The following is a 14,756-nucleotide window of genomic DNA, read 5'->3' on the forward strand; positions in this document are numbered from 1 at the left end:
TCCGCTACCGCCGGCCTGACCTCCCCCGGAGAGCGGGGGCGGCGCTCCGCGGGCCGGCGCTGCTGCCGCCTGCGGCCGCGCTGGGCCGGGGAGGCTCCGCGGCGGGTGGGTGCCCGCCGTGTGCCACACAGCGAGCTCCCTGTGTCAGCGCGGTCTGCGGACCGAACACGGCACGGCCGCCTGCCATGGGTGCGTGTATGCGCGATCTCAGAATCGTTAGGGGCTGGAAGGCACCTCTGAAATCATCTCGGCCTACCCTCTGCCGAGACAGGGTCACCGGGAGCAGGTACCGCAGGAACGCGGGCGGGTTTGGAGTGTCCTCGGAGAAGGGGCCGCCGCTGCCTGTTCTAGAGCTCCCCCACCCTCAGTGTGGCGTTCTTGTTGAGGTGGAACTTACTGTGTGTTAGTTTACGGTCACTGCCCCTTGTCATGTTGTTAGGCCGCACTGAAAAGAGACTGACACCATCCTGCTGGCACTGGCCTTGAATACGTTTATACGCGTTACTGAGAACCCCTTTTACTCTTCTCTAAACTAAACGGACCCATCTCCTGCAGTCTCTCCTTACAAGAGAGAGGATCTAGACCCCATCATCTTTGTGTCCTCCCCCTAACTCATTGCCTTACATATATGCACATAAGGTGTATAAAATACATGCCTATTTTTGAGTAACTGAAATAATTTTTTTGTGTGTGTGCTATACTTTGTAGTCAAATGTGTGAAGACCCCTGCCCGTTGGTCTCAGATTACACGCAGGACAGTGGCCGAGGTTTTGCAATGGTAAAGCAACACAAGCCTAGAGACAGCCAAGAGGAGTCTTCCAAACTTTCCTCTGTCAACATCACCTTCCCACTAACACTTCCTAGAAAATACTTATTTTCTGCTGTTTTAATTCATTGTACATCCAGAAACAGGACTCATATGGGACTCCCTATGCCTTCCTGCAGACACTCATGTCTAACTGCAGTGTATTGAACCTCGATGCAGTGTGTAAATATTTGCTGCTGCACTGCTTCAATTAAGACTCTGCTTAGTGCCTAGCAAAAGAAATTTGCTTCAGCATTCAGTACTAAGCAGTTAACTTAACTGTGTAGGCTTATATATATAGTTTAAATATATGTGCAATTTTGTCTTTAGTAAAAGGTGTTTGGGATACAAGAAGGCAAGTTATAGGTAGAGTATATACAGGTCAGAACTAATACTAAATAGCAAAGGGCAGAAGAAGAAATGCACAGTATTTCATATTGTGTAGCACATGTTTTGGCCTTTTGCCCAGGGATGAGTTATGTTAGAATTAAAATACCCATGCTGCTATTATTTTTGTTTGCTACCACTATTATTAGTCTTCAGCAGCTCTGTAAAAATGTTTCCTATGAGAAAAGTACTAAATGCACCTTTGATGAAAGCAGAGCAATAGATGTTTTGTTTGGATTTATAATTTAATGAGCTTCATCAATATAAACCACAGAAACTTTTTGCAAAAAAAAAAATTGGGATTTTTCTGCTTTGTTGGAAGAATGGGTTGAAAGCAGAAGACAGGTGGCAGTAACTCTTGATGAGACCATGTGAATAGCAGGCCAGTAATCCTCTTACATGGACTGAGTTTAACAGAGCCTGCTCTGCACTTGTATCACCCAGGTGTTGCTTCAGGGCTCCTCCAGTTAACAAGGTGAGAGATGTAAATTCTCTCTTCGTGCTTTAGCCATTGGTTTGTCACAGCTGCCTGCCAGTGGTAGCTCACATGCTCCCTCCTTCCACAGACTGCAAAATTTTATTTCAGTAGGGAAAAACAAAAACAACATTAAGAGAAGATGAAAGCCCAAGTCAAATCTTCAAACCAATCAGAACTCAGAATAAATGCTGGCTGCCTTTGACTTCTGTAATGTGTGTCCTTCCCACACAGGCTGCAATACTTCAAGAACTGCTCTGGAGTGGAGCCCTTTCATGGGTTCAGAGGTCATGCCAGAGGCCTGCTCCAGAACAGGGTTCTGATGGGGTCACCTCTGCCTTTGGACATCCAGCTTCTCCAGCATGGAATCCTCCATGGACTGCTGGTGGTTTTGTGCTGCACCGTGAGCTCCTCCACAGGTCCCAGTCTCTTGGACTCAAGTTCACACTGGAGTTCCAGCCTGTCCAGTACAGCAGCACAGGAGCACAGACTACCCTGAGCACCCTCCAGCACAGGCACTTTGCCATGGCTGTCACCAAACTGTTCAGGCACAACACACTGAGGTGACCAGCAGTGTAGCCAGCAGCAAAATCAGAGCAGACACTTGCAAACACAGGTTCCAACAGACAGACGGGAAAGCCCCATGGCAAGCACAGTAGCCTGCCAATTAATAGCTAAACAGCAGTAACAGCTACAAATTCAATGTAGCACATTCCAACCAATCTGCCGCTATTTCAACTCTTCATGCACTACACTGGGTGCCAAAACAGCTGACATTGTATAACTCCAGCTGTTCTTTTTTCATTTTAATCACTTGTTTTTCTTAAATTTTATTCTTCTCTCCTTGTTTAGTTTTTATTTTTTCTCTTTTCCTTACAATTCAATATTGCTACTATTATTAGAATTTCTGACTTATTAAACTGCTGTTAGTTACCTCAGCCCATGAGTTCATTTCTCACTTTCACACTTCCAGTTCTTTTCCTTTCCCACTGGGGTGAAGGAGTGAGAGGGACTGAGCAGTTAGCAGTTAGTTGCCAGCTAAGGTAAAACTACAACAACTATGTTTATTGTAAGTATATTTGGCATGATTATTTTCCCTTCAAGTAGATTACACAATCACGGAATCTATTAGTTTGGGAAAGACCTCTGAGATTATCAAATCCTACCTTTTACCCAAAACCACCATATCTGCTAGAAACAACCATGTCAACTAGGCCATGCCACACCTAGCTTTTCCTTGAAAACACACCTACAGGAATAGTGACTCTACCATCTCCCTGCACAGCTCATTCCAAGGTCTAATCACCCTTTCTGTGAAGGAATTCTTCCTAGTTTTCAATCTAAATCTCCCCTGAAACATCTTAAGACTATGTCCTCTTGTCCTGTAACTGGTTCCCTGGGAGAAGAGACCCCTCCTGGGTCAGGGAGTTGCAGAGAGTAATAAGGTACCCCCTGAGCCTCATTTTTTTCAGGCTAAATGCAGCCATATTCCTCACCTGCTTCTCAACAGACCTGTGCTCCAGACCCTCCAATGGGCTTCCAGAAGTGGAGTGGCCCAGAGCTGGACACAGGATTTGAGGTGTGGCCTCCCCAGTGCCAGCCCAGGGGGATGGTGACTGTCCTGCTCCTGCTGCCCCACTATTGCTGGCACAGACCAGCTGTCCTTGGCCTTTGTGGCCACTTGGGCACAGCTGGCTCATGCTCAGCTGCTATCAACAAGCACCCCCAGGTCTTTTCCACCAGGCAGCTTTCCAGACACTCTGCCCCAGCCTGTACCAATGCAGGCTTCTTTTGTGGCTGAACCTCAGACCACTGACCTCTACCCATCAATCCAGCTTTCCAGATCCCTCTGCAGATACTTCCTGCCTTGTAGCTGACCAACACACCCACCCAAATTGGTGTTTTCTATGAATTTGCTGGTGTTGGACTCAGTCCCTTCATCCAGGTCATCAATTAAGATATTAAACAGAACTAGGCCTAACACTGATCCTGGGCCAGCTGGATCCAGCACCATTCACCTCCACTCCCTGGGCCCAGCCATCCAAACAGTTTTTAACCCAGCTAGAGTGAACCTGTCCAAGCCATGGGCTGCCAGCTTTTCTGGGGAGATGGAATCAAAGGCTTTGCTGAAGTCCAGGCAGACAACACCCACAGCCTTTCTCTCCTCTGGCCGGTGGGTTACCTGGTTATAAGAGGAGATTTTTATGCCACTGGTATCCCAGAATTACTTTGTAAAGCTGGGCCACCATTAGTAGACATAATGTGTTTAAGAATTTGCAGTGTTTCTGAAGTTGCTACATGTATAAAATTTTTATCACAGTAACAGGCGAATTCCAAGGCAATTCTGCTGTCAGAGGCCATGGGGGTCAGGGCAACAGGCAGGGCAGGGCAAGACAGGTCTTCACCAGCTGTGACCACACACAAACTTTACCACATCCCAGTTGTTTTCAAACGTCTTTATTGCATAAACCTACATATTTATGTCTAGCTATCCCAATCAAATAGATATTCAATGTTCCCCCAAGACTTGCAATATCTGTAGGCAGATGGAGAAATTCTGTCTATTGTTTCTAGTCTTCTGAAGTTGACACATAATTCTCCCAAAACACCACCCACTTCAATTTCTGAGCTGTGCAATCCAGTCTAATCAAGATCTCATTCAAAAAAGAGAATTATGTAAGTTCCATAATGAAGCTTTGGGGTTGCTTTTTCTTTCTTTTTTTTTTTTTTTTTTTTTTTTTTTTTTAATAATCTGGGCATAGCTTTTTAGATACAAACATAGAGGAAGAGTTTAGCTCATTTTTCAGGAGTGTTCATTTTCTAACAGCCTGCAAGAGCTAAACAAATTTTAATTACTATTGTAATTTAATTGAATGATGAGAAATACAAGGAAGCAGAAGGGTGCCTCTGGCCTATGCAAGGATTTTAACACTGAGTGTCACTGTTGCTTCATGGAAGGGAAGCACAGTAACCACCTGTTGAGGCATAAAAGCAGAATGAAATATTACATCAGCAATTATCAGCTGTGAAATCTTCACTGCATAATGTCAGAAGGCAGATGTAACTAACGGTTCATTTCTTCATTAGAGCTACTTATATTTCATTAAATTAGAAGTCATAAAACCAGTAATGTGAGATGCCTGAAAGCTACTACAACTTAGTCTTGGAATTAAGCAGTAAAATCCCCTCAATTTATGATAATAAGGGTTTATTACACACATAGCATAGCAACAGATTATGACATTTTTAATTCTTATCTCTCTGCATATTTAAGTAGGCCACAAAGACTGGTGACCAAGATAAGTATGGTATTTAAGTTTGAACTGCAAGGGAACAAAGAATTTTTAAAGCTTTCATGTTGTATCTAGTCCTGATACCCCTTAAGTGCATGTTCATCTGTATTTCAGGGCTGACCTTTGGAAAACTGGGTCTATAATCTTTGACTGTATTTCCAGTGTTGTGACATAATAGTTATTTCGCTTAAGGATGTTTAAAGTAGAATTAGTTCATTTACTTAGGAAATTATAACACTGTGTGATTTAGTATGTTTATTCCCTTTGCATAACTTTGCTTGCTGTGAAGTGGTGTGTTAGAAATAGAAGAAAGGAAATAGCAGAATATCCATCTTGGCTTAGAAAAAGATTAAAGTTCTTTTGTAAAATCCTGGTTGTTTCACTATGTTCTGGTTTCAGCTGGAATATGCTTAAGTTTCTTCACAGTGGTTTGTAGGGGACTGTGTTTTGATTGGTGACTGAACAGTACTTGAGATATTTTGTTTATTGCTAAAAAGGGCTTACAGAGATCCCTGTAAGAACTTTTTCTGCTTTTCTCTCCATCCTACCAGTGAACAAGGAATTGGAAAGGGACTCAGCAAGGACAGGATACCACAGACGGTGACATCACATTCTGCAGTGAAGTGAGGGGAGATGCAGGGAGACAGTGACATTAACCGTGATGTATGTTTTTCCTCCTAAGTCACTGGAGCCCTGTTTTCCTGGGAATTGCTGAACATCTGCCTGCCCTTGGGAAGAGAATTAGCTCCTTGTTTGCTTTGCTTCCACATTTACCTTTTAAAATGCTTTTATCTGCATCCAGGAGTTTTCTCATCATCACCCATCCAATTCTCTCCCCCATCCCACTGGAGCAGTGAACGAGGGGCTGTGTGGGTTTCAGCTGCTGGCTGGGGTTGCACCCTGACATGCCTTTGATCTGTGTGGGAGTGAACGGATGTTCCTCAGTTCTCCATTCCTGAAGACCTTACAATTTTATCAAGCTCAAAAGTGCACCACTGTGGAACAGTAAGGTATTGTTGGTGGAGGGTAGATCTCCTCAGCTAAGAGACTAGATTAGGTTAACCCACTCCCTGGATTGTTCTCGCTTCTGCTTGGGCAGAGTCGTGGAGATGCAGAAAACGCCCTTCCTCCTGGCTGATTTTGCCACAGAGAAGAATACATAGTTGCTAGCTGTCCTGGTTTCGAGGACATGTGTCTGCCAAGAAAGGCAGGAGCCTCTGCTTGAAATTCAGAATGTAAACCCCCTCCTTCAAATTATTATAATTTTGAAATTAAAAGGCTCTCAGGTAAAGATATGGGACATAGGAATAACAATTCTTTACTAGGAAAACTAAAATAGAAAAGCAGTATAATAAAGAACAAACCCAAAACACTGACAGAGTCAGAATACAACCTGACACCCTGTCAGTTAGGGTGTTGGTAGCAGTCCCATTAAATGGTGACTGCAGTCCCCCTGCAGTGGCAGATGTGGTTCAGTTGAAGCAGTGGTTTTGTAGAAGAGTGGAGTTTTCCTCTGTAATCCAGCTTTGGTGTTCAAAATCTAAATTTTTATCTAGGTAAGAAAGGCTTGGCTCCTCCCCCATGGCTGAAGCATCTCCCAGTGGGATGATGTAATTTTATCAGTCATGCAGTGGGACTTAATGGCTTATTAGCACATGATATTTCCTGGAGGGAGGATGGGTTGTGAAAAGGTAAAGATGACTGTCCCACCATTGGCAGATAATATGTCCCATGGAGATAAGGATCAACAGATGGTGATAGAATACACATTTCTGGTCACATCCTGTATGCAACCCAAGACAGTGGCAACAACAGAGAGAGTGTCGACTGTGCTGCACTGGATGAACAGGGAAGGAACTATAGGCATAGGAGTGAGGAAAAAGGGAAAGGACGAAAAATAAAAAAAGGGGAGAGCAGTTATCTTCCTTCAGCCTCTACTTTCAAAATGGCTCTTATCCTGAAAAACATAATAGAGACTCTTAATCTGTGCATTGTGGGAGATTGTATTTTTGAGGATTCAGTGGAAAAGCTGGCAAGATTTCAGAAGTCATATGTTTGGTGAATTGCATCATAAAATTTTCTAAACACACTGTTCTTCTGGAAAAAAACTGATTCTTTGGATGGTGGGAGGAATACTTCAAAGGATAAGTTCCCCCAAGACCTGCTGCATATGAAAATACAGAATTTTCCAGCATAGAGATAAGATCTCTGATTTCACTGAAATCAAAGAGTTCACACTTAGTAACAGATGCCAGTTTCAGACACAGCACAAGCAAAAAGTGAAACATCATGAAATCTGTAAGGACATAATGTTGAATTTGAGTCTAGTCAAATTCTGGTTTAATATTCTTTTCCTTTCTAGGATATTAAGGAATATAAAAAGTCTATCTAATTTTAACTGACTTGCATACTTAATTGAAAATGGCAGTCAGGATCTGTCTGTTCTTGATTTTTTTTCTTCTGTTGGCCGGTGTTCTGTTGTTGCCCTAAATGTGGTATTTATATATATTATCAAATACTATATCCTGCCAGAACCATAAGATAACACAGCAGTTCCCATTATGATTTTTTTTTTCAATAAAAGTATCTGGTTCTGTACTCTAATACGAAATTTTTAAAATATGTCTCAGTATTTGTTGTGGTTTAACCCCACCAGCAGCCCAGCGCCACAAGGACAGTCTCTCACTGCCCCACCAACAGGATCAGGGAGAGAATCAGAAGGGTCAAAGCTACAAAACTCATGTGTTGAGCTGCAGAGAGTTTAATAGCGAAAGCAAAAGCCCACGCACACAAGCGAAGCAAACCAAGGAATGAATTCTGCTTCTGTGGTTGAGCAGGTGTTCATCCATTTCCCAGCAGAGCAGCAGGCCCCATCACACCAAATGGTGACTTGGTGAGGACAACCCCTCAATCCAAACATCCCCCACTTCTTTCTTCTTCCCCACCTTTATTCACTGAGCCTGATGTCACAATGCCTGGAAACCCCTTTGGTCAGTTTTGGGGTCACCTGTCCTGGCTGTGTCCCCCAGTCACCCACACACCCCCAGCTCTTGCCAGCATGGCAGGTGTGAAAAGCAGGAAGGGCCCTGACTGTGCAATCCCTGCTCAGCAATAACAAAAACATCTTGTATATGACTCTGTGTTCAAGCCCAAATCTAAAACACAGCCTTGTACCAGCTACTGTAGAAATTAACTCGACGTCAGCCAAAATCAGCAGTGTTTAGATGAAAGGTTTGGCTACTTATTGATACCTTGCAAGTCATAGTCTTCATTGCCATCACTGTATTGTCTAGTTCTTAATGTATCTCGTGGTTGAATGGAGGCTGTGAGTCTCTTACTGCATCTCAATTTCAGGGCACTTCAAGAGGAAAAGGAAGGTTAATGTCACTACTTTGATGATATTTGGGTAGTATATACTGTGAATTATATGTTTGCACAGTTATTTTGCCTTTTCTTATTTGTTCTGCAGATATAATCATCTGATGCTCAAATGTCATCTAAAGTTCTACTTTGCTGGAAGGAAAAAAGCAAAAATATGACACATAATTTCAACCCATTGAATTGCAATAGTTTGCATTCTGCTTCCATAATGACCTGCCTGTGTTGACAATACACAGTATGCATATCTGGAACTGCTTAGCAGTCAGGGCCTCTTGCATAACTGTAATCTTAACTGCCTATCTCTCATTACAACAAGGGAAATAGTTGAATGGTTTCATTAGTGTTTTGCCCAAAATAATATCTAGTGTGTTAGGTAGTAGTAACCTTATTCCCTAAGGTAGAAGGCAAAATCTGGAGATCCCCTTCATTATCTCATATAATGTATAAATCAGAAAGATCATCAAAATAACCAGTTTTTTGTTCATTTGAGATGATGACCCCTCCCGTTAACTTATAAACCCTTGAACTTGTAAATGTGAAGTATGGTATGCCTGAAGATGGCAGTATATGATTTGGAAGAATAAATCCTGGAGAGAAATGCAGCTTGGATCCTGTTTTATTATTCATCATACCATGGCACCTAAGTGACAGGCTGTCAATAATTAAAGGGAGGGTAGGAGAAGAGAGGGCACATGTTTTGTAGTCTTCTGACCTGCCGTAATTTCTCCTTCTCTCTCAGCATAAAGATTCTCTAGTGAGTGAGTAGTAATAATCTATTTTCAGGCATTACAACACTTGCATTCGATCCTCCAGAAATCTTTACCTACGAAATCCCTAATTTCTTTGTTTTTTCTTTTTAATAAATTGCCAATTCAGGTTTTCCTTCCATGAAGTGATGAAGATAAAAATATCACTATAATGTTTCCATGTCACAGTTTTTGTGTTTGAGCATTCATTGAATTTAGTATCCAGGTATTTCAAGGTTAGCTATGAACCACCATATTTAAGTTAAAATCTGATGCAGCTACAAAAGTGCTGCAACCATAGGAGAAAAAGGAGATAGCTTACTAATTATTCTCCCTAGATATTTTTTAATAATTCACAAAGTAATTACAGTTGCCTTGTAGCGAATTTCTTCTTTACAGAAGCATAATGTGAAAAATCATGTGTAAATAAATAAACAAAAAACCAACACAAATCAAAATAGAAGTTATCTTAAACAGAAATCTCGGCCCGGTTTATTTTCATTTGTGGAAATCCTGTCTGCACTATGCATGTGTGTTTTTTTCACCATTCCAAATAATTTTTAAAAGGATTACATGAGTGTAAGAGCCTCTTTTCATTGCTTTGGTAAAAGACTGCACAATACTCCCAAGGTCAGTGCAACTGGAAAGTGGACATAATAACTACAATGCTTCTGGCTGCTAACAGACTCAAGAAATTAGTTTCTGGTAATATGATAACCTTTTCCTACCTATGCTGGTTGCTTCCAAAGTAGAATTGTGGTTCTCAGACTGGGGTTTGAGTCTTGCAAGATCAGAAGAATGGTAACTAGTGAGGTTCCACAGGGCTCTTAAGCCCGTGTTCTACAACATATTCATAAATTACTTGGACAAAGGATTTGAAGGTACAATAAGTTTGCAGATGGTACAAATGGGGAGGAACTGTTGACTCACCCAAAGGTGGTGAGGCCCTGCAAAGAGACCTCAAAAAATTGGAGAGATGGGCAGTCACCTGCTTGGTGGAGTTTAACAAGGATAATACTGGATTCTGCACCTGGGATGGGGCAACGCTGGATGTATGGGGATTGGGGAATGAGAGGCTGGAGAGCAGCTCCATGGAAAGGGACCTGGGGATCCTGGTCCCTGGCAAGCTGGATCTGAGCCAGCAGTGCCCTGGCAGCCAGGGGCTGTCCTGGGGGATATCAGGGACAGCATCACCAGCCAGGTGAGAGAGGGATTGTCCTGCTCTGCTCTTCACTGGGACAGCCTCACCTCCAGTGCCGGGGACAGTTTTGGGTGTTGCAATGTACAAAGGTTATAAAGCTGTTAGAGAGTGTCCAAAGGAGGGTCATGAAGATAATGGTCTAGAGGGGAAGGAATAGGAGGAACAGCTGAGGCCCCTTTCTCTGTTTATCCTGGAGGAGACTGGAGGGAGACCTCAATGGGGCCTTCAACATACTCACAAGGGGTAGAAGAGGGGCAGACACAGATCTCTCCTCCTAGGTGACCAGTGACAGGACCTGAGAGAATGGCCTGAAGTCGTGCCAGGGGAAATTTACAATGAGCACAAGAAAATGTTTTCACCCAGAGGGTGTTTGGGCACTGGAACAGTAATTTAAAAATCATTAAAGTAATTTAAAAGCATTTGAAAAGACAGGAGGAATTTTTAAAAGCTGTGAAGTGTTTCAGGGGATGGCTACCAAGCAGCATTCATACATGTACTTTTAAGAGCAAACAAGCAAATCAACTACATCATTGCTGTTCCTGCCTTATACTTCCAAGGAAGAGGAGCAGAAAAATTACATTGTAGGAAAATTAGATTGCCATCAGGCACAGGCAGAGAATGCAATCTGTCTAGGTATAGGATGTCTAAATATAGAAGTATATGCCAAAATCTTCCAACACCTCCCAAGAGAAATTCTCTGGTTTTTTTTTTTTTAATAAAAAATAAATGTGACAATTTACAGGATTCTATCTCGATAACACCCAAGATAGCAAGTAAATAGTCCATGCTAACTTTCCATGAAGATGGATGTTTGAATGATCACTTACAAACAAAATTTGTAACAAATCTTTATGATAAATTCATAAATTAATAACATCATTCATGTTATGATATCTTCCTTTCATGTCTGGTCTATTCTTCATCTCTTTGTCCTGCCCACCAATGTTTGTTTCAAGCAGCCAAATGACAGAATGGCTGAAAATAAATTACTCACACTGCCAAAGTATTCTGCCTAGTTAGAGTTTTTCTATTTAGCTGATAGCATAAACTTAAAACCTTGGCAGATGTATGTTTATATATTAAGTATAATAAAAAACTTTTATATTGATGAAATATTTTTGAAAAAGTAGTCTTTGTAGCAACATTTTTAAGCAATGTCAGCTCCATTCAGTCTTTGTCTTTGAAGAGAAACTGAGATCTTTGCCAGAATCTGTGTTAACTACTGCTGTCAGAAACCTATAGGCAAACTTGCCCTTCATCTGGAAGTAGCAGCTGCAGCACTAACATTTCAGAGAAACTGTATCTCTCAGTAACCTCTCAAGGTTTCCTCACCTTCCTCCCTTAAGAGATATTCTGTTAAACATTATTACTCCTGCAAAATGTATATCTTTAAAATTGAAGAAATATCTAACAGGCAAATATGAAAAGTTAGGAAGATGAGTGGCACCTTGGCATGCTGTATTAATGCTATTGTTAGGATAGTTTCTGCATTTTGCACATGTTAGTAAGAGGCGACATAATGCTAAAGAGTTGACATATGCTGAATGGAATGCACACATCTTCCCCATCGGTATGCCAGAGAAATACATGATCTGTATTATGAGATCAGCTAGCCTAACTAGAAAAAAGAATGCATTTCTCTTTGGATTTCATGGTGTCCCATGGCTGAGGGATGATAGAGAGTACAACTGGTTGATAGAAAGTGCATAAAGCAAGCTTTGTGTATTTCATGTGGATCTTTTAACCTTTCCTACCAGTGTATTTCCAAAGAGAGGTAGAGATTGAAGACATCAAGGCTCTGCCTTTGTATGGAACTGTCCCTTTTGCAATACTACACTCAGGTTGTTAAATGTTGGATAGACGTTCCCAACTCCTCAGGTTTTATCCACGTACAAGGTCCAGCATAGCTCTCTGGGACTTTGGGTTATAGGGTCAAGTCCTGAATTATGTACTGCAACAATTCTCCTGCACTAGAAGTTTAAATGAGAGACCTTGCCACAAAAGTTCCTCGAGTGTGTAGGGACCAACGAGACAGCTGTGGACAGCTGATGCCTCCTGTGCTCCATGCAGGAGTTGCAGAATTTGCTGCTGATTCACTTTCTGGATGCATTTGTCTAACTATATGTGGTGTATGGACCTGGTGTAAAAAGAGCCTGTGATACAGCTGGTTGGCATTAGCTGTGCCAGGTAAATGGAATCCCAGCCTGAGAGAAAGCCTTTAATGCCACTTTCAAGGAATTGAACAGGACCATAGGCTTCTCTCCCATGTGCATCAACATGCTGTAAAAGATGTGCTCTTTTTGCTGCTCAGGCTCAACTTCTCCATCAGAGATGTACTGTGAAATTTGTCTACTTGAGTTTAAATATATAGGGGACAAGTTGGAGAAAAAGGAAAAAATTGTGAGGCTTCGTATAGCTAAAGGAACAATGAGATGAAATAAGTGAGCATTTGGACAGATTTGCTCCAAGAATTAAAGCAGGAGAAGTTTAACTTCTTGATATAGATTTCTTCATAAGAAAAAAAAAAAAATCCACGAAACAATTGTCTGAAAATGTTATATAGAAATGTGATTCTTGCTTTAACTGCCCAGGGTGTTAAAGACACATTGAAAAGTTCTTTAGGTGGTCCAGAGGATTGTTGAAAACTGGTGCCCATTGTAGATTTTGATCATTTGGGAGAAACATTTAGCCTTGAGTCTAACTTAGGTTTTGAAAGTGTGTCTTGGGTAAAAACCCAGACCATCAAAGTACCTAAGGAAAAAAGTAAATCTGTTCTTTCATTGTCCATATAGATAAAAATATCCTCTTTTGCCCATCTGAACCCTGCTAGGCAGTGTCTGCTTTCTTCTAAATGTACATTTAATACTCTTGTTGCAATCCATAAAGTACAATATATTCTTCTTTTACCTGTGAGTGTGCAGGAAACTGTCCAGCCCACAGGCAAATATCATTCAGAAGTTTCAGAGAGGGATGGTTACATTTTGGAATACAGGTGCAAAACAGCACGGCATGGCTCTGGTGGTTGCGTAGTGTGCTATTGTAGGAAATCATCAACAAATAACTTCATGCCAGGTTTTTCAAGAACTAGAGCATATGCTACCTAATTTTGCAAAATGACATGACTTCTGAATTTAATATTTATTCATCTTCTTCTCACAAACATACTTCTTGTCTTGTTGCAAAGTGGGATTATTTAGAAATAATTGAACAAATTTCTTGTCACATACAATATCCCTTTACTGCTTCAGAGGCATTCTCTAAATTGCATTTATTTGGATAGTAGTACCTAATATTCATAAATTAAAAATCTGTATTCCCCGTAGATTTTTGTAGTGTCTTATTCTCCACTTTGTATCTCAATGTAAATTTGAGTTGTTTATCATTATGTTTCCTGGTAAATCTTCAGAATGAAGTTCTTTACTCACGCAAATGCTTTGATCATGAAATAAGTGTTTAAAATTAGCTAAGTAACTTTCAGTATAATTAACATATAAATAAAATGGCCCTGTAGTGCCTTATGCTCTTCCAGAATGTTTTGTGCACTGGCAAGTCTTTGAAAATAAAACATATTATTTTAACATCTAAGATGCCCTAGATATATCATTACAATTTCTGTGCAGTAGGTGCTGGAAATTATCTGTATGAAATCAAGTTGTACCAGTTGTAGTCATGTTGAAAGATGTACAAATGATGGAGCGACTGGTGTGAAGCTGTGGTTCTGAAAAGAGGAGAGCCATAACCTAGAGTAAAGACCAAAAGAAGGTGCACCTGCCCTGTGTCATCTTACTGTTTTCTGCATTGTTTTCTGAGTGTTTAGGTACTTATTGTTTTAGGCTTGTCAGTACTAAAATGGGCTACACAGTGCAGCACTAGTTGAAGCGTGATTATTAGGGAAGTTCTACTCCCACGGGAACCTCTACTGGCAAAAAGTCAATTAGTCCTACCTGCTACTCTTCAAGTCCTCGGGTGTAGGAATAGGTCATGCACAAAGTAATCGTGCATTTCTTCCTTAAGGCAGATGCATTTAACATTCAAAGCACTTTTTTTCTAAGATGAATAGCATTTAAAGTTTAAAAAACCCCGAACTTCTTCTTTAAAGTTTTTTTAAATATAATTAAAATCAGAGGCTGCTGACTAAAGCTTTGATCTGAATGCAAAAGAATAGTGAAATACCATAAATTCACTTTGCTCTTTCCCATTTGAGCTGGCACACCTACAGGTACACCAAAACAGAATGCAGTAAGCCATAAACTTGGAGTTTTTTGTAAATAAAAGTATTTTAATGTTTCTTCACAAATCAGAGAAATAAGATGTGTTGTTAGCTCATCATTTTACTTGCCTGTTCACAAGATATACCACTTTTCCTATTTAATTGTAAAGTATGCTCATACACGTCATGGGACACTTTTCATAACAATAGATGAACTGGGTTCCTCTAAGGATACTTATCTTTTGGGAGTTAATTCAA

The 14,756-nt window shown here is 41.0% G+C and overlaps 1 protein-coding gene across 1 annotated transcript; it reads left to right on the forward strand.

Annotated features, from left to right (window-relative positions):
* Positions 1-2: 2 nt before the first annotated feature.
* LOC306814713 (uncharacterized protein) lies at positions 3-2,496 on the forward strand. The gene is made up of 2 exons (XM_079331060.1): positions 3-286; positions 1,902-2,496. The coding sequence occupies exons 1-2, from the start codon at positions 186-188 to the stop codon at positions 2,164-2,166; spliced, it is 366 nt and encodes a 121-aa protein (XP_079187186.1). The 5' UTR covers positions 3-185; the 3' UTR covers positions 2,167-2,496.
* Positions 2,497-14,756: the final 12,260 nt, after the last annotated feature.

The sequence above is a fragment of the Erithacus rubecula genome (assembly GCF_903797595.1).
Source record: "Erithacus rubecula genome assembly, contig: SUPER_Z_unloc_2, whole genome shotgun sequence".
Lineage (NCBI taxonomy): Eukaryota > Metazoa > Chordata > Aves > Passeriformes > Muscicapidae > Erithacus > Erithacus rubecula.

Bases quoted from the DNA above. Each gene is read 5' to 3' on its own strand.
- LOC306814713 (XM_079331060.1), top strand. From the start codon at position 186: ATGGGTGCGTGTATGCGCGATCTCAGAATCGTTAGGGGCTGGAAGGCA. The intron at 287-1,901 runs GTACCGCAGGAA...CTTCCCACACAG, and splicing joins GACAGGGTCACCGGGAGCAG to GCTGCAATACTTCAAGAACT.